The sequence below is a fragment of the Cervus elaphus genome, chromosome 18 (assembly GCF_910594005.1).
Source record: "Cervus elaphus chromosome 18, mCerEla1.1, whole genome shotgun sequence".
Classification (NCBI taxonomy): Eukaryota; Metazoa; Chordata; class Mammalia; order Artiodactyla; family Cervidae; genus Cervus; species Cervus elaphus.
In genome coordinates, this window is record NC_057832.1 from 92,534,622 (window position 1) to 92,558,629 (window position 24,008).

The 24,008-nt window shown below is 40.8% G+C and overlaps 1 protein-coding gene across 1 annotated transcript in view; it reads right to left on the reverse strand.

The window, feature by feature from the left end:
• The window catches only part of FAM3C (FAM3 metabolism regulating signaling molecule C), a 52,770-nt gene extending 32,096 nt beyond the window's left edge, over positions 1–20,674 (reverse strand). Inside the window, exons 1-3 of the mRNA XM_043872177.1 lie at positions 20,512–20,674; positions 3,522–3,576; positions 187–291 (exon numbers count right to left, since the gene is read on the reverse strand). Coding sequence (XP_043728112.1) covers positions 187–291; positions 3,522–3,534 — 118 coding nt within the window. The 5' untranslated portion in view covers positions 3,535–3,576; positions 20,512–20,674. The remainder of the gene's footprint in view (positions 1–186; positions 292–3,521; positions 3,577–20,511) is intronic.
• Between the last annotated feature and the right edge of the window lie 3,334 nt (positions 20,675–24,008).

Here is a 24,008-nt window from a genome sequence, read left to right on the forward strand (position 1 = left end):
TCAAATTAATTGTAAGATTTTCTATTGCATATTTTAGAATATTCTAATGAATAGCACTTACCAATATAATTACATTTTCTTTTCTAGACAGACTAAACAGCAGTGACTCAATGTTGATAACTCATAAAAATTTAAAGACAATCTCATCACAAATGAAATTCAAGGGGGAAAAAAATAAAAACTTACCAAATAGATTTCCTAAACTTGCATCCATTTTTATTTCGAATACTTGAGAAATAACATAGAATGTCAGTAAAAATACTGCCACAGCAACCACCAACTTTGCAGCACCTATATAGAGGGCAGAAACAATTAAAAATGAACTTAGAAGCCCACAGAACTTTGTATTACGCATTACCACGAAAAAGTATAAGTGTATATTAAAACTTCCTGACTATTAAATATCTAATAATACTTATTATTGGATTTTAATTTTACTTGAGTTACAACAAAAAGTGTACCAACAGTCAATGTGATTGACTTGCTAATCAAGGAAGTAAGAGATTGGCTAGCAACCTAGACACAGGACTGTTTAAAGTCATCTGCTTAGTTTTCACATGTAAAAAAAAATGACCTGCTATCAACTTCTGACTGACTACACAAAAGTTTCATGACTAGTGGAATACCAACACCAAGTATGTGGGATGACTCACTTCCAGTGCTTTCCAATTATAAAGGGCAGTGCTGGACGCAGAGGACGCAAGAACACTGAACCTTCTGGAAACACTAAGGCGACAGACGGGATGTCCACTCGGCAGGGAGTTCTCAAGTGAACTGTAAAGTGTTCACTGTCCTCACCAACCCACGTATCTCGTGGAGCACACAAGTACTCCTGGCATGGTGAACAATAATATCTCCACTCACACTTAACACCGAAGTTTAAGACGTGCCTTCCCCACTCCTGCAGGACTTAATTCAGCACCTACTTCATTTGCTTCATAAAATGGTTACATGGCAAGCTTTGTGAACACTCTGAGCCTTCCATACCTATCTTTAACCATTTCTGAGTGCCTTACAAACAGCACTGCTACTAACTAATTAACTGCTTAATAGGAATCATCACTTGTCTTTCTCCTCCACAGCTAGGCAAATCTTGGCAAGTGAAAGTATGAGAAAGGAACAGAAGCGAAAATGACTGGAAAGAAACAGCATCTTCTTACTCTTAGAATTTCAGAGACATCTCATTAGGTTACTCAGAAACAATATTAATATTTGTCTGTATAATCTCCATTCCCCTCTCAGGTTACTAAAAATTTCATACACTGATGTGAAGGATCAGCAGTCCTTGAGGAAACAAAGTCCCCAACCGAGGCAAATGCCCAAGATTACCGCTCTCTTAGCAGCAGCACAAAAACAGGAGCCCGGGGGTCCAGACACAGCCCAGCACTTTGTCACTAACACCAAAGCACCACGTTCTTCGGAGAAACTAGCCAAACTCAACTTAATGGGTTAAGAAGAGGAAAAAAGAGCTGTGTTCATTCTAATTTTACACACCTGAAATGACTGGGAATGCATCCTTACAGGGGAGGGAAGTGAATGAACTGATGGTAATCAGAAGGGCTTATGATGCTCCATAAACATAGAAATGAGATGGCAAGGAGGAAGCCTAACTACTAATCAGTTCCCATCCCTGCCTCCTAAGCTTTACCTTCTCCCCCTCCCAAAACTGCCTCCTGTTTTGAAGACTGACTACGGGTCATCTATGTGAGGAAGTAAAATTCCACTGGGCTTTCAACTCTTCCCTCACGGGGTCTAGCAGAGTGCCTTGAACATACTCTCAACATATGTAATACTCTCAACATATGTTTGCTAAACAGATGCATGATTAACAGGTGGCATGTTTCTTCCTGATCATTTAAGACCAAGGGCTGGAAGATTATATGTCACGTGATGGTCTAAACATCTCATTTTCTAAGCATCAGGGGCATGTGCAAATAATCTTTCCCCATTCCTTAAAGTAGATATATGAAACCTTGGCTGTTCACAACTGAAATATTAGAACGATTAAAACACCAACTTCATAATATATAAACATTCTAGACTAAATTCCATACCAAACTAAACATAAGCCTATGTTAAACAAACTATCTACATCATATTTATATATACATACATAAATATAATACATATACACACACCATTTACTGAGGGCCTACTACAGAGCTAAATGCTTTATAAGCACAATATCATTTGCACAGCCTTTCAAGATACTGTTTTCATTTTACAAATAAGGAAACCAAGGTGAAAAATCTAGATCACTTGCCTACTAAGGTCACATAACTAGTTAGTGACAGAACTTAATTTTAAATCAAGACCTACCCAATTATAAGAAACCATTAAGGGAGCTAGGAGAAAACAAAAGCTCTAAGAGACAGAGAAGTTGGAGGTGGAGAAACTAACTGGTAAGAGAATAAGCAAAAGATCTCTGAGAGAGGCAGGCAGGGGAACACCAGCAGCACCTCCGTGATGACAGAGTTATGGACCTTCTATTGCAGAGGGGCTCCTCCAGAGCGGTCACCGTCCACCTCTGGACTTGGAAGGGCCTACCCACAGCACACCACAGTTCCCACTCCACCCACGAGAATCCCTCTTCCCTCCAGCCATGGATTACTCTAGTCCAAGAGTGTCCCTGTTTTTCATAAACCAAGAAACATAAACTTGAGATATTTACTAATGTCTCACTGTAAGAATAATGGCTATAAGGACATTTCAAAGCAACCAGGATCTTTTTCTTTTTTAATTAGAAGAGATTAATTAGTCTAAAATCAATAAACTAATAGCTAATCTTCCTATTCCTTCATTAACAGTAGTCCCCTTGAGACCAATACTAGGAAGCATGCCAAACAAAATCAGCATTCAGTGAATAATTATGCATCAATTAACCTCGGTATTATTTGTTAGAATCAGAAAAATGGACTAGATGACAAAGCTAATTTCAACTAGAATGAATGCAGAATTATATGAGAGAGAGAAACTTGCTTTATTCTGGGTTTAAGTAATGTACTTTTAGACCCATACTCTTATTAGAGATGTTCCAGTAAGAATATTTTGTTTATTGATGAGATGATAATCAAAAGAAAGACTATCTTGATTCTGAGAAATGACAAGGTCTCTCCTAGGATGGACACACACTACTTAGTGGAAATGTCTATGTAAAATGTGAATGTCTTCTATGGCAGTGGCTTTGATGGGGTGCACATACACACACACATATACATAAAACTAGGCAAATAAGCTTAATGTATAAGGACATAAACATTAAAAAACCCAACTTAAAATATTTAGCATAAATAATTTCAACAAAAGTACCCCCCCAAAACTTATACAGAATCCACTAAGCGTTCCATTTGTGATTTGCCAACTACGCGAAAAGGTAAAAAGGCTAAATGATGATTTAGTTTGTTACATTCAGTTGCACTCAATATAGAAAATGATTATTTTTTTACAATCTCATTCAATCATTACAAAACAAACAGGTTACACAAGAAGCAAAATCATTCCTACTGAATTAGGTATCTTACCTGCTACCCTCATGTTTGGTTTTTCAGTCTCTGGCACTTTTCATTCAATACGCTCCTAAAGTCAAAAGAAAAGGCAAATATCATTAGGTCTAGAATGAGCCTTCCTCCCTGGATTGAGTTTAATTTGGAGTGAGTGTGTGTGCATGCTAAGTCGCTTCAGTCATGTCCAACTCTTTGTCACCTCATGGACTGTAGTCCTCCAGGCTCCTCTGTCCATGGGATTCTCCAGGGAAGAATACTGGAGTGGGTTGCCACGCCCTCCTCCAGGGGATCTTCCTGCCCCAAGGACTGAACCTCAGTCTCTTATGCCTCCTGCATTGGTAGGCAGGTTCTTTACCACAGCGCCACCTGGGAAGCCCTTGGAGTGTATATATTAAACTAAATAGATGTCATGATATTTCTAAGTATTCTACCAATGTTAAAATTTAATGGAAAAAACTTTAGCCTGTCTCCTTCCACTGGACCATAAAAGCTCCTGAGAGGAGGGTGTATCTAAAATTGCTCCCTAACTGAAGGATCGCTGAAAAACCTGCCATCAGGCATGTGGACAGAAGATAATGCCTTGTTGTTTTCAGTGATTACCCATCTGTAACAAACTTTTGATATTTAGTTCCAAACCTTCAGTTTTCAGTTGAGATCCAAAGAACTTAAGCTGCTTATCTAGTCAGGGACAAATTACTTGAGAGATGGGGCGAGGATTTATGTCTGCTCGCTCCTGCTCCAGGGCTCACTCCAGTATATGATCCCATTTCATTTTTAGTAGGACACAGTTCAGGTGTCACTATGATAAGCACTTATAGGAAAGGCACCTTATCTTAGTACCAGGGTCCTCTTCCTCTTCATGTTTTCAATATAAGTTTGTGGAAGAACATATTTAGACATATAGAACTGCCATTTTAAATATCCCCAGCAATTATGATGATCGACAGTGTTCATTATACATCAAATAAACAAACTCTAATTTTATATTATTCTAATAACAACAAGAAGTAGGTACTGAAAGAAAAATCTGTGTATAGGTTTGTGTGTTTCTCCCCTAAGAAGTAACTCAAGATAGGCAAAAAAATTTTTTTTTAAATTAGGAAAGCAAGTATATGAGTTTGATAGGAAATCCGTGCTCAAGGTCAGCTAGACACCTTCCACAGTTTACTCAATCTCTTGTACAGGAAAGGAATTCAAAAGAAAATTTTGATTAATGAAGTACACCCATAAAAAATATATATGTCTTTATTTTGGATTGTATTTTAACCCGGATGTTTCAATGTTGCTGTCTGATCATGTAATTCATAGAATGGCTCAAATAAAAACAACAGCAGATCCCTGAAGGATGCTGAAATGAAGTGAAACATCCAGTTTCCTTATTCACCAATAAGGAATTATCCGGGGTGGGGATGGTGAGCATAAAAAAAGAACCAGTGTTTCTTATGTGAATTCACTTGTTTCTGCTCAATCTACCCTGAAGAAAATATCAACATTTATACTAGTACTGAACTAAGCATTATTGATTTCTTTTCCTTTATGAGTTATCTGAATACCTTCTATATAATAGGAAAAGTCAATGTTATATATCTGTTTAAACAACTTAGCCACAGGCCAGGAAAACATTAAAAGCAAACAGATACAAGTAGCCACAAGCTACCACATAAAAGCAGCGGGTGGGGAAACTTGGCTTCTCAAATGAAAACCCCAACTAGTTATAAATCCTCTTTTGACTTCCAGCAAGATAGAACACTATGTTCACAACACACACACTAATACTGCAAAATATCCTCACTCTTATCTGAATGTGGCCTGGGATAATTTCTACGGAGTATGATAAGCAGTTGAGCAGACATCTGCTGTTCTATTTCTTGGTTTCCATTACCTGCCAAGGAGGTCACACCTGTACATTACAATCACTGCCTCATGTACTGCCCCTCATTTGGTCTGCCTAACCAGCCTGCTTCTAAACTTCCCACTAGTAAAACCACAATACAAGCAACTACAGTAGTCTAGCTGAATTCATGTTTTCCATTGAATTTCTCAGAGAATAACATTTAATAAAATCTCTAAAACCTCATAAAATCTCAGCCACAAACACATTTTTAGTTTGCTTACGAAGCAAATTAATGATGCAAGAGTGTAGATCGGCATAAGGAAAGAATACTGAAAATATTTGAGAGCAAATCAAGGAGCATCTGTTTACAATGTGCTAATTCCAAACCATTCGTAACTTGTCTTCTTAGAAGGACATTAAAAACAAACAAAACATTTACACAGAATTGTCCCGGGGGAGGAACATCTTAATGGAGTCTGGTATATACCTCAGGCTGAATCTCCAACAATCAAATGCAGGTAAAACAGATCCAGAGAAAATGAACAACACATCAAAAGGGGGAACAGGGCCTCTGCTAGAAATTCAGAGCTCTTTAATTCAGAGTAAGAGGTGAGAATTTTATAACTGTTCTTACATACTCATTAAAAAGTAGAGATATAAAAATTAGAGCCATTTACCAAAACAGGAATATGGGTGGGAGGAGAGTATTTTTAAAGATTAAAAAAAAAATAGTATATTTGTGAAATACATTTTTCTCTCCCCCCTGCCACCCAAAAGTGTAGTCTAGGTCAAAACAAGTTCCCGTGTATTAGATCAATGATTACCCATATCATCGGTTGCTAATGTGTAAAGTGCATAACAATTAGAGTCCACTGCAGGCAGGGCCACTGTGCTTGCTCTGACCAATGAAACATCATTCTGGATAAACACTAATTAAGTAAGTAACCTAGACTGAAGGAGGGTGCCTGAATTAGGATTTCTGATTGACACACCACATTTCTTCAAATTTCTTGTAATTTAAACATTTCATTTAGCCCAACCATCTACTTTGGTTTAATTTATGGAGTTTTGCTAAAATCAAGCCTAAATAAACAGACCTTGTCTAAGAATCAGTCAACTGTAGGATGATGGATAAAAACACAGGTCAAATGATACTGTCACTCTTTCCTTGAGAAGTGAACCCAAGCTACATCCCGGTGAATTAGAAGAGCACCATTCTACATCAACAAAATAAGCCATAGGAACAATTATTCACCATCTGTGTAAGGCTGTGCCAGTTAGCAAAAACTAGGTAATAAGGCAAACAGCTGAGTAAGTCACACACATTCTTATTTCATGTAATCTTCCCAATAGCCCTACAGCATTATAGATGAAGTCAAGAGATATGTTCAAGGTCATATAAAAGGTAAGAAAGAAGCTGATACTATAAACAATTCCACCTCCCTTTCACCCCAGCAGCTCTCTGACATGCTCTAAGAAGCTTGTTGACAAAATTCCATGCCAATCAATCTGGCTTTTGCAAATTGCTCTGGGAATCACTAATCCCTGCTGCCAACTAGCCACTCTAGGGCTCTGATGGTTTGTCAAAATGACTAAGCCTGTGTATTAGAACACTCCATGTAAGACAGAAAGGCCACAGGAGAATGAAGTATACCAACAAACAACAATCACTTAATTAAACCAGAAGAAAATACTACCAATTATATACCAAAAGTATAAAGAAACTACCGCTCCATTCAATCCACTTTTAACTCAGTTATGGCCAAATGGCAATATAAGGAAACAAAATTTGTGACCCCAAAGGTCTCTTTGGTGTGTTAATTATTTCCAGCTGGAAACAGTCAAGGGCAAAAGATCCTGATCTTCCCCCTTTGCTGCCTGAAGAATTTACAGGGGGTCTATTCAGAAGGAGCTATTACCATATATAACAGTAGTATGAACCAGATGCATAGATAGGGAGGAACTCAGCAAAATCTGCTTGCTAAAATTCCTCTAGGTATCCCATTGTCACTGCAAGGCCCAGAAAACATTTACCAAACATTTGTTCTTCTGCCTCCAAAGGAACTGGCCCTTCCTCCCCTTTGAAATCCCAAACCACTATCCCTCATATTCCTTCTGTCTTTAGCTGAAGATAGTATTTAAAGTGAGAGCTTCCACCATTTTGGCAACTCAGTTTTCCCTGGTCTCCACCATGTATACATGTTATTAAACTTCTGATTTTCTGTTAATTCGTTTCATGTTAATTTTAGACCAGCCAAAAGAAACTAAAAGGGTAGAGGAAAATGCTTCCTCCCAGATGGCAATTTTAAATGAATCAACTGAGAATCAATAGACGATTCTAATATCCATGTGAACTGAGGCTTTTCAAGAAGGCGAAGTCTAAAAAATAGATTTGAAGTACATTTAGGCCTTGTGATGGCTAATTTATGTGTCCACTCCACTGGGCCACTGGGTGCCCAGACACTGTACTTGGTTAAACATTCAGGGTCTGTCTCTGAGAATCTTACTGGATGAGATCACCATTCAGTTCAGTTCAGTCGCTCAGTCGTGTCCGACTCTTTGTGACCCCATGAATCGCAGCACGCCAGGGCTCTCTGTCCATCACCAACTCCCGCAGTCCACCCAAACTCATGTCCATCGAGTCGGTGATGCCACCCAACTATCTCATCCTCAGTCGTCCCCTTCTCCTCCTGCCCCCAATCCCTCCCAGCAGCAGCGTCTTTTCCAGTGAGTCAACTCTTTGCATGAGGTGGCCAAAGTATTGGAATTTCAGCTTCAGCATCAGTCCTTCCAATGAACACCCAGGACTGATCTCCTTTAGGATGGACTGGTTGGATCTCCTTGCAGTCCAAGGGACTCTCAAGAGTCTTCTCCAATACCACAGTTCAAAAGCATCAATTTTTTTTTTCGGCGTTCAGCTTTCTTCACAGTCCAACTCTCACATCCATATATGACCACTGGAAAAATCATAGCCTTGACTAGACGGACCTTTGTTGGCAAAGTAATGTTTCTGTTTTTTAATATGCTATCTAGGTTGTTTATACCTTTCCTTCCAAGGAGTAAGTGTCTTTTCATTTCATGGCTGCAATCACCATCTGCAATGATTTTGGAGCCCAAAAAATTAAGTCTGACACTGTTTCCACTGTTTCCCCATCTATTTCCCATGAAGTGATGGGACCAGATGCCATGATCTTAGTTTTCTGAATGTTGAGCTTTAAGCCAACTTTTTCACTCTCTTCTTTCACTATCATCAAGAGGCTTTTTAGGTTCCTCTTCACTTTCTGCCATAAGGATGGTGTCATCTGCCTATCTGAGGTTATTGATATTTCTCCCGGCAATCTTGATTCCAGCTTGTGCTTCTTCTAGCCCAGCGTTTCTCATGATGTACTCTGCATATTAGAGATACCAAGGGAACATTTCATGCAAAGATGGGCTCAATAAAGGACAGAAAAGTTATGGACCTAACAGAAGCAGAAGATATTAAGAGGTGGCAAGAATACTCAGAAGAACTGTACAAAAAAGATCTTCATGACCCAGATGATCACAATGGTGTGACCACTACCTAGAGCCAGACATCCTGGAGTGTGAAGTCAAGTGGGTCTTAGAAAGCATCACTACAAACAAAGCTAGTGAAGGTGATGGAATTCCAGTTGAGCTGTTTCAAATCCTAAAAGATGATGCTGTGAAAGTGCTGCACTCAATATGCCAGCAAATTTGGAAAACTCAGCAGTGGCCACAGGACTGGAAAAGGTCCGTTTTCATCCCAATCCCATAGAAAGGCAATCCCAAAGAATGCTCAAACGACCGCACAATTGCACTCATCTCACATGCTAGTAAAGTAATGCTCAAAATTCTCCAAGCCAGGCTTCAGCAATACGTGAACTGTGAGCTTCCAGATGTTCAAGCTGGTTTTAGAAAAGGCAGAGGAACCAGAGATCAAATTGCCAACATCCACTGGATCATAGAAAAAGCAAGAGAGTTCCAGAAAAACATCTATTTCTGCTTTATTGACTATGTCAAAGCCTTTGACTGTGTGGATCACCATAAACTGTGGAAAATTATGAATGAGATGGGAATACCAGACCACGCGACCTGCCTCTTAAGAAACCTATATGCAGGTCAGAAAGCAACAGTTAGAACTGGACATGGAACAACAGACTGGTTCCAAATAGGAAAAGGCGATTAGCATTAGAGTAAAACAATTTGCCTTCCCCAAGTGAGTGAGCCTTGTTCAATCAGTTGGGAGATCCGAAGAGAACAAAAAGTACTGAATAGAGCAGCATTCACTCTTTCTGCCTACAGTCTTCAAGCTAGGATATCGATCTTCAGTTTCAGTTCAGTCGCTCAGTTGTGTCCAACTCTTTGCGACCCCATGGACCACAGCACACCAGGCTTCCCTGTGCATCATCAACTACCGGAGCTTGCTCAAACTCATGTCCATCGAGTTGGTGATGCCATCCAACCATCTCATCCTCTGTTGTCCCCTTCTCCTCCTGCTCTCAATCTTTCCCAGCATCAGAGTCTTTTCCAATGAGTCAGTACTTTGCATCAGGTGGCTAAAGTATTGGAGTTTCAGCTTCAGCATCAGTCCTTCCAATGAATATTCAGGTCTTCACCTGCCTCCAGATTTGGACTGAAACTTACACCACTGAATTCTCCCGGCTCTCAGGCCTGTGGCCTCAGACTGGAACCATATCACTGGCTCTCCTGGGTCTCCTGTCTGCCGACTGCAGATCCTGCAACATCTCAGCCTCCACAACTGCACAAGCCGATTCCTTCTGATAGTTACTTATCTTAGGTAGGTAGATACGTGAGCTTCCCAGGTGGTGCAGAGGTAAAGAACACATCTGCAAGTACAGGAGACTTGAGTTCAGTTCCTGGGTCGGAAAGATCCCCTGGAGGAAGGCACGGCAAGCCAGTCCAGTGTTCTTGCCTGGAGAATCCCATGGAAAGAGGAGTCGGGTGGGTTACACTCCACAGGGTCTCAAAGAGTCAGACATGACTGAGCAATTGAGTATACACACATAAGGTAGATATTAACAGACAGGTAGATAGATAGATGGACAGATGGTCTCCTATTGGTTCTGTTTCTCTGGAGAACCCAGATCCCCTCAAGATCAGAATGTAATAGATGAAATTTTTAGTCCCAGAGCAGTAAAAGAGGAAAATGACACAATGCTGAAATCTAAAGAATGTTACAGCTAAAAGTCACAAGGGGAAGTTATTCTAATGTTTACAAATAAAAGTATGGTATTTAAAGAAAAGTATTTGCAAAAAATACTTGTATTTATGTAAATAAAACAGAGCAAGTGTTGGCAACTTTCTGTAAAAGGGCCAGAGGGTAAATAAAATGCTTTAGTTCTGTGGACCACAGTCAGAGTGAAAGTGTGAGTCCCTCAGTCAGGTCCGACTCTTTGCAACCCCATGCAATGTTGCTGGCCAGGCTCCTCCGTCCTTGGGATTCTCCAGGCAAGAATACAGGAGTGGGTTGCCATTCCCTTCTCCAGGGGATCTTCTGGACCCAGGGATCACAGCCGGGTCTCCCCCATTGCAGGCAGATTCTTTACCAGCTGAGCCACCAGCGGACCACAGAGTCTCTTCAAACCTACTCTGCTCTGTGGCTGTAACTGGAGAGCAGTTGTTCACAATACTGAAACAAATGGGCCCAGTTGTGTTATAAAAAAAAAAATTACTAATTAAAAATTTCACATTATAAGCTATTAAGTCTGCTTTTGCTTTTTTTCTTTTCAATCACTTAAAAATACAAAAGCCAATCTTAGCTCGTGACCCATTAGACCCATCAGTCATAATTTGCCACCTGAGGTAAAGGAATAAAAAATGAAATTGAAATTTAAAAATCTTTTAAAATAGAGGAATTAAAAACCTTCCTGACCATGCTCTAATATTCCAACATTTCTTGGGGGACTACTTGCAGGATATACAATTCCCATACGGCTTCTATGGGACCTCTGAGAAGTACCAGTAGAGAAGTAGGACAGATCAAACAATCCTGAATTCTGTGTTCCATCTGTGTTCACCACACATTTTCACAATCAACTGCTCTCCACATAAGAAGCATCTACCCAACGAGAAGCAACATCACACATCCTCTTCAAAAGAAAGGAAGGCGTCTTTCCTTTCCTACAGACGAAGCTGTCCACCTACAGTAAAGACAGGAATAAATCTATAGACTCTGGAATGTTTTTCAAAGGATCCCAGGAGACATTAAAAAAATGGAGAAAAATTAATCTCATTATATCTCCTTTCATTAACTGTAAGAATGATGGTGAGGAGAGCTTAACTGCTTTGGTAAGTGTTTAAAAGTGACTGCTTTTGTGTGTGTGTGTGTGATGGACTTAAAAAGGGTGAAGGGATATGGGTAACTGTGTCTGATCAATTTTTTAAATTTCAAATATTTAGTTTTAAGGAACCGTTGCTTTAACAGAAAGCTGTCACTATATCAGGTGCAGACTGTTCTCAAGTACTCGTCTCATCCAGATGTCACTGTGCACACATCTTCACCAAGAGGGATACATTCTTAACAAAATGGAGAGCGTGAGAAGGTTGTATTCATTTAAAAAGAATCTTAACATTCAAACACTCCGTATGATATGTGAGTTGCTATCACCATAAGTATTGTGAATTTAATAGAATTTGCTGTTTTCTGTTAAGCCACAGAAAAAAAAAAACCCAATTACTACCTTGAAAGTAGTTTAGTTCTCACAGGAGACTCTGATACAGAATCCTAGAGAATGGATGTTTCTAAAATCTACCATTTTAATACACACACGTGTCAAGACACCTAAGTGGAAGTATGACCTGAAAATGATTAAAGGGAAAATTTTAGACGTCTGCATTACAACTGGAAAAGTATCCTAGGTTTTTAAATGATCAAACTAATCTTACTAGAAGGAAAAAGAAAAGAAAAAAGAGCTAAAAACAAAGTATTTGGGAAGGAAAGGAGGACATCTGTATAATTCTACAGTGCCAAGAATATATTCACTTTTTCCAAAGATCATTGAGGAAAATGTAAGTGTATCCACTCTCCTGCAAAATGGCCTTCAAAAAGATGAGACTACAAAGCAACAGACCAAACACTTTAAAATAATGATTCAATAGATCCAATAAGTGAGTTTCTTTAGAAGGAAATGGTAATGTTCTACTGAAAACCTCAAGAAGAGAGGGATACAAATGATCTAATCCTGGATTTAAAAGTTTTCTGAACTATCATCATATGGTTTTACTTATTTTCTTAATAGCACACATTGAAATTACATTAAAAAGAGAATTAGTATCTAACTGGGCCTCAGAAACAGAATTAAAAGCATACTATGTAAAAGCACAAATGAGCCAGAGGGCACCCCTCTCCCTGAAATATTCTGGATGCACTCAGCTTTCCTGCACAGTCCACCCACCATAAATTGCTACCCTTTGCTTTTATTTGCTTCTTCTGGCAGTGCCTGGACAAAGTAACACTTTAAAGATACCCCATCTGATCTGCAGCAGCTGGATAAAACTCCATTCTTTTAAGAATGAGTCGAGACAAACTATAACTGTCATCCCGTCTTGTCCCTCCAGTTAAAAACCAGTTACAAGCAGTCGTGCTAACCATGCAACTGCCCTGCCTGTCCTGACTCGGCCCCAGTGACGAGCGGAGGGAAGGAGGGGGAACAGAGCCTGCCAGACCACACACACCACCCTCTAAGCGCAAAACTATTTCAACACTGTTCATCCAACACCGAGAATTCCACAGGACAACTCCTTCCACCAACATCAATCAGCTAGAGACCTAAAATTCTTTCCTCTTCAGATAGTTGAGACATTAGATATCTGAAATACTGCAGTTGATCAACAAGCATTTAACCATGTTTTCTGTAAATACTCCAAGTGATTAGACACTAAGTGGACACGTATCCCCCCCGCCCCACCCCAAATCTAAGCAGCTTTCTACAGACAAAAAATATTCCATTTGCCAAAATGATGCCACTGAAGGAAGCACCATAGCAGGAGGGGCTGTTCTTCACTGAATTCTCATTGGTGAAGAAAGATTCATTTTAACCTATGTTTTAACCTATTCTCTCTTTCAGGCCCCAGTGTTCCACTGCGGTGTTTCTTTTGAAGTTGGTAGCCAGAGTTCTGGTTCATTGTGACCCATTGAGAAATGGGCTTTCCTGGTAGCTCAGCTGGAAAAGAATCTGCCTGCAATGCAGGACACCCCGGTTCGATTCCTGGGTCAGGAAGATCCCCTTGGAGAAAGGATAGGCTACCTACTCCAGTATTCGTGGGCTTCCCTGGTAGCTCAGATGTAAAGACTCCGCTTGCAATGCAGGAGACCTGGGTTCGATCCCTAGGATGGGAAGATTCCCTGGAAAAAGGAATGGCTACCCACTCCAGTATTCTTGCCTGGAGAATTCCATGGACAGAGGAGCCTGGCAGGACAGTCCATGGGGTCGTAAAGAGTCAGACATGACTGAGAGACCTTCACTAAGAAATGGAGTATTTCTTGTCACATCAGTAAACAAGAATGTCTCAGTCACAGAGATCCCAGCACTCCAATGTGAGTTCCTAAGCCCTAAGGGCACTCAGGAAAGAGAATGCCTGTGATCTAGCAGCAATCAAACTATAGCCCCTCCCTACAGTGAGTCCCAAGAAAGTTCAAGATGTGGAAAACACAGGATACTGGACCCAGATAGCTGAGATACATATGAAAGGAATGATTTCAGTGAGCCCAGACTCTTGCAATAAATTCCTTGAGTTATCTGGCTTCCTTTAATTAACAATAATCTTTTGATGTTCGGACTACCTGTCCCTTGTTACAAAACTTCTATATAACCTGTCCCTTGCCCCCCCCCACCGGAGCAGTTCTCATAGGGCCACTTGAGATGCAGTCTCCTGGGCTTAAAGTCCTAAAAATTCCACCAAGTAAAACATAACCCTCAACTTTTAGCTTGTGACTATTTTTTTAAGTCAACACCAAACTTGGTGCTGACACCGATTACTACACAATATCCTAAAACTACTCAACACAGGATAATAGGTGGCTGGTATATATGCATGTAACTGGCTAGCTGGCATCAGGGGTTATGAACTCTCTAACAGAAGAAAGGGTGACAAAAAAGAACTCAAATGAGGAAGCCACACCAATGTCACTGTGGCGTACAGTACAAATTTTAATGGACTGCACAAAATGGACATCACTAAAGTACACAGAAGCTTAAAAATAAGATTTCTGAACTGATCTGCAACACCCACATATAAAAGACTGGAAACGGGTACGCTGAAAACAACATGGGGCCAGACTAGAGTGCGTTACACTCTGATACAGTTACATTGCATTTTAAAACAAAGTCATCAGTGTCATCTTCATTACAAACACATGTCAAGTACAGGCATCGTATGTTAAACTCTATTATAAACAAATTTTACCAAGTATAAGGTCTAAAGGACTGTTCCATTATAATTCTTTTAACCCATGGCTTCATTATAACCCTTCACTGTAACAAGAGGGGCTTGTGGTTTCCCAAGCACCTCACATTCTACTTTACCGATTCTAAGATGCACACTATCTCCTTTCTTTTAACAAGTCTTAAATCAGGATGAGGTTTACAACCACATTTCTTCCTCTTATTAGTTTATAAAATAATGGTGTACCTTACAAACAGCTTAGATTCAATGAAATACCATATCTGGTTCCTTGAAGTCCAAACAATAAAATAGCCCACATCATGTGCACACAGGGCTTCCCTGGCGGCTCGGCAGTAAAGAATTCACCTGCCCATGCAGGAGAACTTGGCTTCAGTCCCTGGGTCGGGAAGATCCCCTGGAGAAGGAAATGGCAGCCCACCCCAGTATTCTTGCCTGGAGAATCCCCGTGGACCGAGGAGCCTGGTGGGCTACAGTCCATGGGGTCACAAAGAGTCAGACACAACTTAGCGACTAAACAACATCATCCTGGGCACCACAATTACTGGTAGGCTTGTTATTGGGTTGGTCAAAAAGTTTATCAGGGTTTTTCTGTAACATCTTACGAAAAAATCCAAATGAACTTTTTGGCCAACCCAATACAAGGCACATTCCTGAGCCCAGAATCTCTTGGACAGAGGATTAAAACTCCTGCATGGTTAATAAACTCCCCAGGTGACCCTCAGTCAAGCTCAGATGTGAGAACTTCGGCCCAACAGTACATCAATCCAAACACACAGAGAAGTCTAGAGTAGGGCTGGGGAGTGAGTCAGATCTAGGCCAAAAAAGCCCAAAGGTAAAATTCACAAGACAAGAATCTTCATTCTTTCCTTAACAATGGAAATCAGCTAGACTCTGGGCCAGGTCTCCCGTGAGAGTCAGGGAGAGAAGGGCAGCGAATAAACCTGGAAACACTGTGCTGAGGAACAGAGCAAAGAGAACTCCTGTTTGCAGCGCTTACAACAGAGTGTAAAATTAGAATCATCCCAATATTTCTTGCAGTCTTCCTCTCTACCAAATCAGAATTTTGCTTAAAAATTCATAATCCAACTGAAGAAATGAAGTGGGGATCAGATTTCTGTGACTAAGAGTACAAACATATCCCGAACAGAAAACAGGACAAAATGACATTTGTTCTGTCAGCTCCTGCAGAGTTCCACAATTGCTGACTAAATGGCTGTAATGTAACCTACTTTAATCTTACACTATACCATCCAAGAGGAGAAAGAGAGATGGATGAATGGATTGACAGACACAAGGGGAAGGAGGGAGGGAGAGAGATTATCAATAGCCAAAATAAAACTAAATACATTTTAACTATAAGTTGAACATAAGTAAAGAAGTGTCTAGTTCACAAATCGCTACAAAAAGAGACAGGAGAAAGGTACAAATTTCCATACAGTATAACTATCTTCATTTCCTATAATTCCAGTATTTTACACTGTATCAGATGGGATGTTACAGGTACCTATTCTGAATGTTTTAGAAGTCCTCTATATATTCCCTTCATTTATACAGTCTTTAAGTTAGTCTTCTGAATTTCACTGCACTAGGGCAGACATAATTCTGTTAGTCAAATTTACTTATGTGAAGAAATGGAGGAGCAAAGAGATTCCATCTGCCCAAAGGCCTGGAGAGTGTATCATTTCTATCACAAAATCAAGAATGCAAGTTAGCAGCCATTTGCAAAGAACAGATAGTAAGAAGCTTCTAGTGTGAAATTTTCTGAACCAATTAAAAATTCATTTTCTGTCAATCACAGGTCCTTCAAGACACATTTAATGATCACCTAACTGCAGATAGCACAGTGGTAAAGAATCCCCTGCCAAAGCAGGAAACAATAGGAGACACAGGTTGGATCCTGGGTCAGGAAGATCCCCTGGAGGAAAAAATGGCAACCTACTCCAGTATTCTTGCCTGGGAAATCCCATAAACAGAGGAGCTTAATGGGCTACAGTTCACGAGGTCACAAAGAGCTGGACAGGACTGAAGCACCTTAGCATAGCATAGTGCATGGATAGCTAGGCAGTAGATCTGATAACCATGATTACTACCTAAACAAGCCATGCAGAACTCATAATGAAAATCAACTCAGACTCACAGCTACAAACATCCATATAACTTTTTCTTACTAGCACACAAAAACTCATGAGGGTCCATCAATGGATGAAATACTAAACAAAACGTGGTATGTACCTACACATGGAATATTATTCAGCCACAGAAAGGAACAAAATGCTGATACAGGTTACAACATGGATGAACCTTTAAAACATAAGAAGTAAAAGAAGCTAGACACAAAGATCACCTATCTTATGACTATTTACATGGAATATTCAGAACAGATAAATCTGTAGCTAAAGCAGACTAGTGGTTGCCACAGGTTGGGGAATGGGGAGTAATTGCTTAATGAACATTAGGTTTCCTTTTGGGGTGATGAAAATGTAGAATTAAAAAGATGTGTTGGTGGGAATGCAAACTAGTGTAGCCACTATGGAGAACAGTGTGGAGATTCCTTAAAAAACTGGAAATAGAACTGCCATATGACCCAGCAATCCCACTGCTGGGCATACACACCAAGGAAACCAGAATTGAAAGAGACACATGTACCCCAATGTTCATCGCAGCACTGTTTACAACAGCTAGGACATAGAAGGAACCTAGATGTCCATCGGCAAACGAATGGATAAGAAAGCTGTGGTACATATACACAATGGAATATTACTCAGCTATTAAAAACAATGCATTTGAATCAGTTCTAATAAGATGGATGAAACTGGAGCCTATTATACAGAGTGAAGTAAGTCAGAAAGAAAAACACCAATACAGTATATTAACACATATTTATGGAATTTAGAAAGATGGTAACGATGACCCTATATGTGAAACAGCAAAAGAAACACAGGTGTAAAGAACAGACTTTTGGACTCTGTGGCAGACGGCAAAGGTGGGATGATTTAAGAGAATAGCATTGAAACATGTATATTACCATATGTGAAACAGATCGTCAGTCCAGGTTCCATGCATGAGACAGGGTGCTCGGGGCTGGTGCACTGGGATGATCCTGAGGGATGGGATGGGAAGGGAGGTGGGAGGGGGGTTCAGGATGGGGAACACATGTACACCCATGGTGGATTCATGTCAATGTATGGTAAGAACCACTACAATAGTGTAATTAGCCTCCAATTAAAATAAATTAATTAATTAAAAAAAAAAAGATGTGATGACCTCCCAATACTATGAATGCACTAAATGTCATGGAATTGTACACCTAAAAATAGTAAATTTTACGTTATGTAGATTAAATTTAATTGTTAAAGGCAACTGAAAAACTCACCACAGTGAAGCTAGAAAAATAAAGAACAGATGAAAATTAATTAGATTAGAAATAAGGGAGGTATAAGTAATAAAAACAGCTTGAATCAAATAAACAGGCCAGTGAGGAAGACAATGGAAGAATACTGATGGGTGAAACTGTGGAAACTTATAGAGATAGTGGAACATAATTTTCTCCCCTGAGAAAATATCAGCTGACTCTATTTTAAGAGCAGAATAAAATTCACAAAACCTTTTCAAGTTTAAAGAGCTTGGGAGTCATGTGCAATCACCCCAATCAGATTAAGGAAATTAGGCAAAATATGATATTAAATAAGTTGGTCAATGCCCTCTATTGGGCAATGAACTAATTGCAGAATTACTGCTTAGAATCCCAATTTTCTGATCCCAAGTTCAGGAACTCTTCTGGACTAAGTTTAAGCCAAATGTTTGCTATTTACTAAATTCTCAGCTAGGTGCCTTTCTGTAATACATAAGACCAAAATCTCTTACTTCTTAGGTCTTGGACCTTTCAGCTTTGAGAAAGGAGTTATAAAAGTAAAGAGTGGGGGGTGGGGAAGACTCACTACCTCAGAGAAAGTAAAGTAGCTTTGAGAGCCAAGGTTGCCCTATTCACAGTATCCATGTTACCTATAATTACCAGCAGGCACAAATAAGTACTCTGGTATGTCTAATTATGAATATACAAGTTTTCAAATGCTGAGGCTGACCATTTAAGACTTAAAATATGTGATTAAATAAAAGTCAGACTCTTCTGATGCCCCACAAGGACTACTTATCACCATTCAACAACAATCTCTTTATCCTCTGACATTCTCTCCAATGATATTTTCCTTTTTAAGGTATCTTCATTAATTACAAAAAGATTTAGCTACTTAGTAATTCTTTTTAAAATTGTAACAGCTATTAAGTTTATTTAAAACGTCACTTTAATCTACTGGTGCTCAGTCTTACTTTGACTCCCTTTTAAATAGAAGATCCCTCCATTGGGGTCTTGGGGAGGAACCTGACCTGTGTCCTTTTTTGAAGCCTCATTTACAGGTGATTCTGAGAGATCTCCCAGGAGAGTATCACTGCATCAAACTCTCTTTATTTCTTGCTATCAAGAAAAATGAGTTTAGAAAACATTACACAGACTAAAGCTTCTCACACCTGTATAAAGTGGGGGGCAGAGACCCTGTGATTTAATTAGTAAACTGCCAAAGAACTTGAGACTGACAGCCTTTAAAAAGAGGTATAGTTAATGATATGGATATGACCACAACCAGTTGCTGATTCTGCCAATCTCTTGCTGGTGTTAATAACTTGAATTTTCTAAGTTAAATGGAGATCCCATTGTATTCAATAATGCACTGTATGAATAACATTAAGGTCTCCCCCAAACCTATAAAATTTGACAGGATATCACTAGCCCTGAAAGGTAAATAAGCGTTCAAGGGGTCTGGGATCTCCTGCTAGTCTCTATCTTTTTGAACCTAACCTCTAGGGGAGTTCATATTTTCTGAGTAAAATTGGGAAAATACACAAATGGACCTACTCTATGGGTCGTTAAGAAATAAATGTGCATCTGAAAGCAGCTGGCACAGCGCCTAGTAAGCAATTGTATTCATATTCTTTTTGGCCAAATAGAAAGAAACAAAGAAAAGGTTCTGTGAATTAAACAGTCTTGTATGATAAAAAATTTAAAAAAAAAAAAAGAGAATGATGAAAACAAAAAAAATACAGCTGGAGATCTTAAACGTCAGTCCATCACTCATTATTTAGATCTAGGGTCACAAATTGTAACATATTGTAGAAACTGTGGGCTTAGCGGCAAACAAGTGGGAAAAAAAGCAAAGAAAAAAGAATAGTACATCCATCCGTGTTACTGAATACCAATGGGCTGGATAGGTTTAAAAAATAAAAAGTACCTCCAGCTCAGAAGACAGTAAAACTTTACAACTGAGCCAAGGTCTCCCTCCACAGAGTTCTAATGCAACATCCAACTCCATCCCCGCCTCTTTAGAGCACTCGGCCCCATTTCCGACCCGAGCTGGAGACCGAGCGCCGGACACGCGCCCCAGGTGCCAGCCCCAGGCCGGAGCGCCAGGTGCAGGCGCCGCCCCGCCCTCCGCGGAGCCCGGAGACTCGCCGCCCGGCTGAGGATACCCACGCGGCGGCGGCGGCCTGGACCCCCAGCCCACCACGCTCCGGTACCCCGCTCCTGTCGCGCCCTGCCCCCGGTGGGACGCTCCCCGACCACCCGGGCACGCCCCGGGCCGGCGATCGCGGGGTTAGCGGAGGATGAAGGTGAAGGTGGGTGCCCGGCTCCCCCCAGCCTCCCTCCAGCCTCCCAGCCTTCGGCCGCGGCTCTGTCCGCCTCCCCGTCCGTCTCACCGGCCTCCCGCCCGCCTCTGCGCCGCGCGCGCCCGCTTTCCGGCCTCCCTGCGGTCAGTCTTGCCGGAGGCCGACGGGAGCCGCCGCCGCCGCCTCCCACTGGCTCCTCCGCTTCCTCCCGGGTTCCTCCGGCTTCCCCTCACCCTTTCGAGTGGCCAGGAGGAAGCCAGCTCGCCGCTGGGCCGCCTCCCCCGCTTCCCCGGCGCAACCAATGGGCCCCCGCCTCCGGGAAGCCGCGCCCGCCCCCTGGCGGTGGAGGACCGAGCTGGCGCCGTGCAGGCCTGAGGAAGGGCCGGAGAGCAAAGGGAGGGCTCTGCGGCCCCGCCCCTGTCCGCGCCGGGCTGTCTGGACCTGCCACGTGGGAGCGGAGGGGCGGCGGCCGTCCGCACCCCTGGACGGGGCAGAAGTGTCACTGCCTCTCCCCGCCCTCCCGCGTCCCCTAGCCTGCCTTCAGTCACACTTCCGTAATCCCCGCCTTAAAGGAAGAAATTTTGAAATAATCGGTCCTATTTTAGAGATCCATCAGCTAGCGTATTCGAGATGATCGTTATTTCCTCCTGACTCCTTCCAAACTAGCTCACCTATGGCAAAGATACTACCTGACGAGCACTAGAACGCTGGTAACCTTAAATGTTGGACTCAAGGAGAAAGGCAGTTCTTGTATTTTGCACCTCACTTTCGTTTAATGTATTTAGCAACATAACAGAGATGTTTATCTCCTGTACACATCTTTTCGTTAACTGGGAGGTCAGACCAAAACCTGCAAACGTAAAATTGTTTCTTAATTCCGATCCATATTCCCAAATAATAATAACTATAACGCTTCTTAGCAGTATTAGGTAGAATATCAGGACAATACATGATTGTAGAAATTAAATTGCATTAAAGAAATAATAGAGTTTAATCATAGTATTCTACCAAGTCTTAACATACCTGGAAAAATAGAAAATACAGAACTTAAATAATAGCTATGAATTTGGAAGTTTGTGTTCCATCCTAGGATGAAGAAGCAATAAATGCATTTAGAGCCTTCTTTGCTTGCACCTTGCTGGGCCTTCGGGAATGTGTTCTCATTTAATGCTCACAACTCAGACTGAAGTGAAGGATAATAGATGTGTTTGCTTTAACAGATTAAAAAAACCAAGACTACAAAGTTGAGTTTAAATCACTTGTTTGAAAATATAAGGGAGTAAGTTGTGAAGTTGGAATTCTAGCCTGGTCCATCTAGCCTCAAAGAAATAAGGCACTTCGTTTCTTATGATACAAAAATACAACATGTACACACCTTCCCTTGATCCCTAGGTCCCACTGAGAGAATTTCAGTTCAGTTCAGTCGCTCAGTCGTGTCCGACTCTTTGTGACCCCATGAACCGCAGCACTCATGGCCTCTCTGTCCATCACCAACTCCTGGAGTCCAACCAAACCCACGTCCATTGTGTCAGTGATGCCATCCAACCATCTCATCCTCTTTTGCCCCCGTCTCCTCCTGCCCTCAATCTTTCCCACCATTAGGATCTTTTCAAATGAGTCAGCTCTCCGCATCAGGTGGCCAAAGAGAGAATTTAGACACCTCTTGATTAGAGAGGTCAGGCCATATTTGTGAAAAAAAGCTTTTTGCTCCATAATCAAATTGGCCTGTTTGGAAAGGACATATGGCATAGTATTATAGCATGACACTTGAAACAATTTCTGGATTGAACGTGTGCTGAATAACCAATGACCATAATATATAGCTTCAAACCCTTCAGTAGGTAATGAAATGAATAATAGTGGGTCACAATCGACATTTTGTTATTGATTCACTGAAATAGAACCAAAAAAATCAGAGTTCCTAGCACAACTTGAAAATACATACTGTTTCATGAAATATTTGTACAATATTAAGTGTAGGTGAGTAGGTTACACCATCCTGGTCTACAATGTAAATTATATCTTTTCATATGGATTGCATTGTTTAAAAGTTGATAAATCATTTCTTTAGCACAGCTGTTAATCAACTGTGTTTTTACCTACTGTTTTACTTGGCAAGAGGCAGGAAAGCAGGAAAAATAGTCAGGATTAATGATAAAGTTAATAAGACTACACAAAACTGTGGCTCTGAGAGGCTTAATCCAAACAAATGTTTTTGTGTTACATTATAATAATACATTACGTTATAATAATAGGTAATGATAATTCACATTTTTATGATAATTTTTATTTTGAAAGCCAGTGTTTATTATGTATTTGCTATGTTCCAGGCTCTTTCCTAAACTCTTTATATATATTTACTCATTTAATCCTCACAATAATCCTATTATACCTAAATCCTAACTACCAAGGAGAAAAGTGCATAACAGAAAGGGAATGTTGTCCAGGATCCTGTGTTCATATGTGACAGGGCCAAGATTCAAACCCCCATGCCCAAAATTTCAAGCCTCAAAACTCACCTTTGTCTATGCTTGGAAAAGAAAATTCATTCCCTCTTCAATGGCTGCAAGGTTTTACATAAAACTGTAGCTTATACTGTATGTACAATTTCCCACATAAGAATTACATAATATTGCAAAAGGTTAAGCTTGATGCAAAGCCTCAGAATATTAATTGGACCCATTCTCAAGCAGAATATTTCATTTGGCATCAGTTATCTGTATATGCGGGCTTCCCAGGTGGCTCAGTGGTAAAGATTCAGTCTGCCAATGAAGGAATTGCAGGTTCGATCCCTGGATTGGGAAGATCCCTGGAGAAGGAAATGGCAACCCACTCCAATATTCTTGCCTGGAAAATCCCATGGACAGAGGAGCCTAATGGGCTACAATCCATGGGGTCGCAAAAAGAGACAGACACAAGTTAGTGACTAAACAACAACAACGATCTGTATACGGAGTAGAGATTGCCTGCAAATACAGCAACCAATGATTCCTCCCATTTCCGTAAATTCCTGCCATGTTTACCATCAAGATGTAGAATCTGTGACCCTCCTCTGGAAACTGGGCTGGCCCTGGGACTTGTTTTAACCCATAGAATGCAGCTGAAATGATGCTGGGTAACTTCCCTTGAATGGCCTTGAAGCTTCCATTATTTTTAGGATCCTGTCACCACATAAAGAAACTCAGATCAGGCTATTGAATGAGAAGAAACTCCGTGGAGAGAAAGAGAGGCCTGGTTAGGGCCAAACCATCCAACCACTCAGCTGAGTCAGCAGATGAGTGAAGTCATCTGCGTGGTCCAGCCTGAGTGGAGCTCCTTGCTGAATGCACCAGGAATGACCCCAAACAACAACATGTGGGAACCACCCCGTCCAAACCAGCCAGCCCACACAGTCTTGAGAAATCACTGTTGCTGCTATCAGTTGCTAAGTTCCTGGTAGTCTTTTTTTTTTTTTTTTTTTAATGTAGTAATAGGTCCCTGAAACATGGAGGGAAAGGTTTGTAAAAAAAAAAACAAAAAATAAAAATAAACACATACATAAATGCAAGCTGCCTAGTCCTAGGAGAGGGATTACATTAAAATATTAG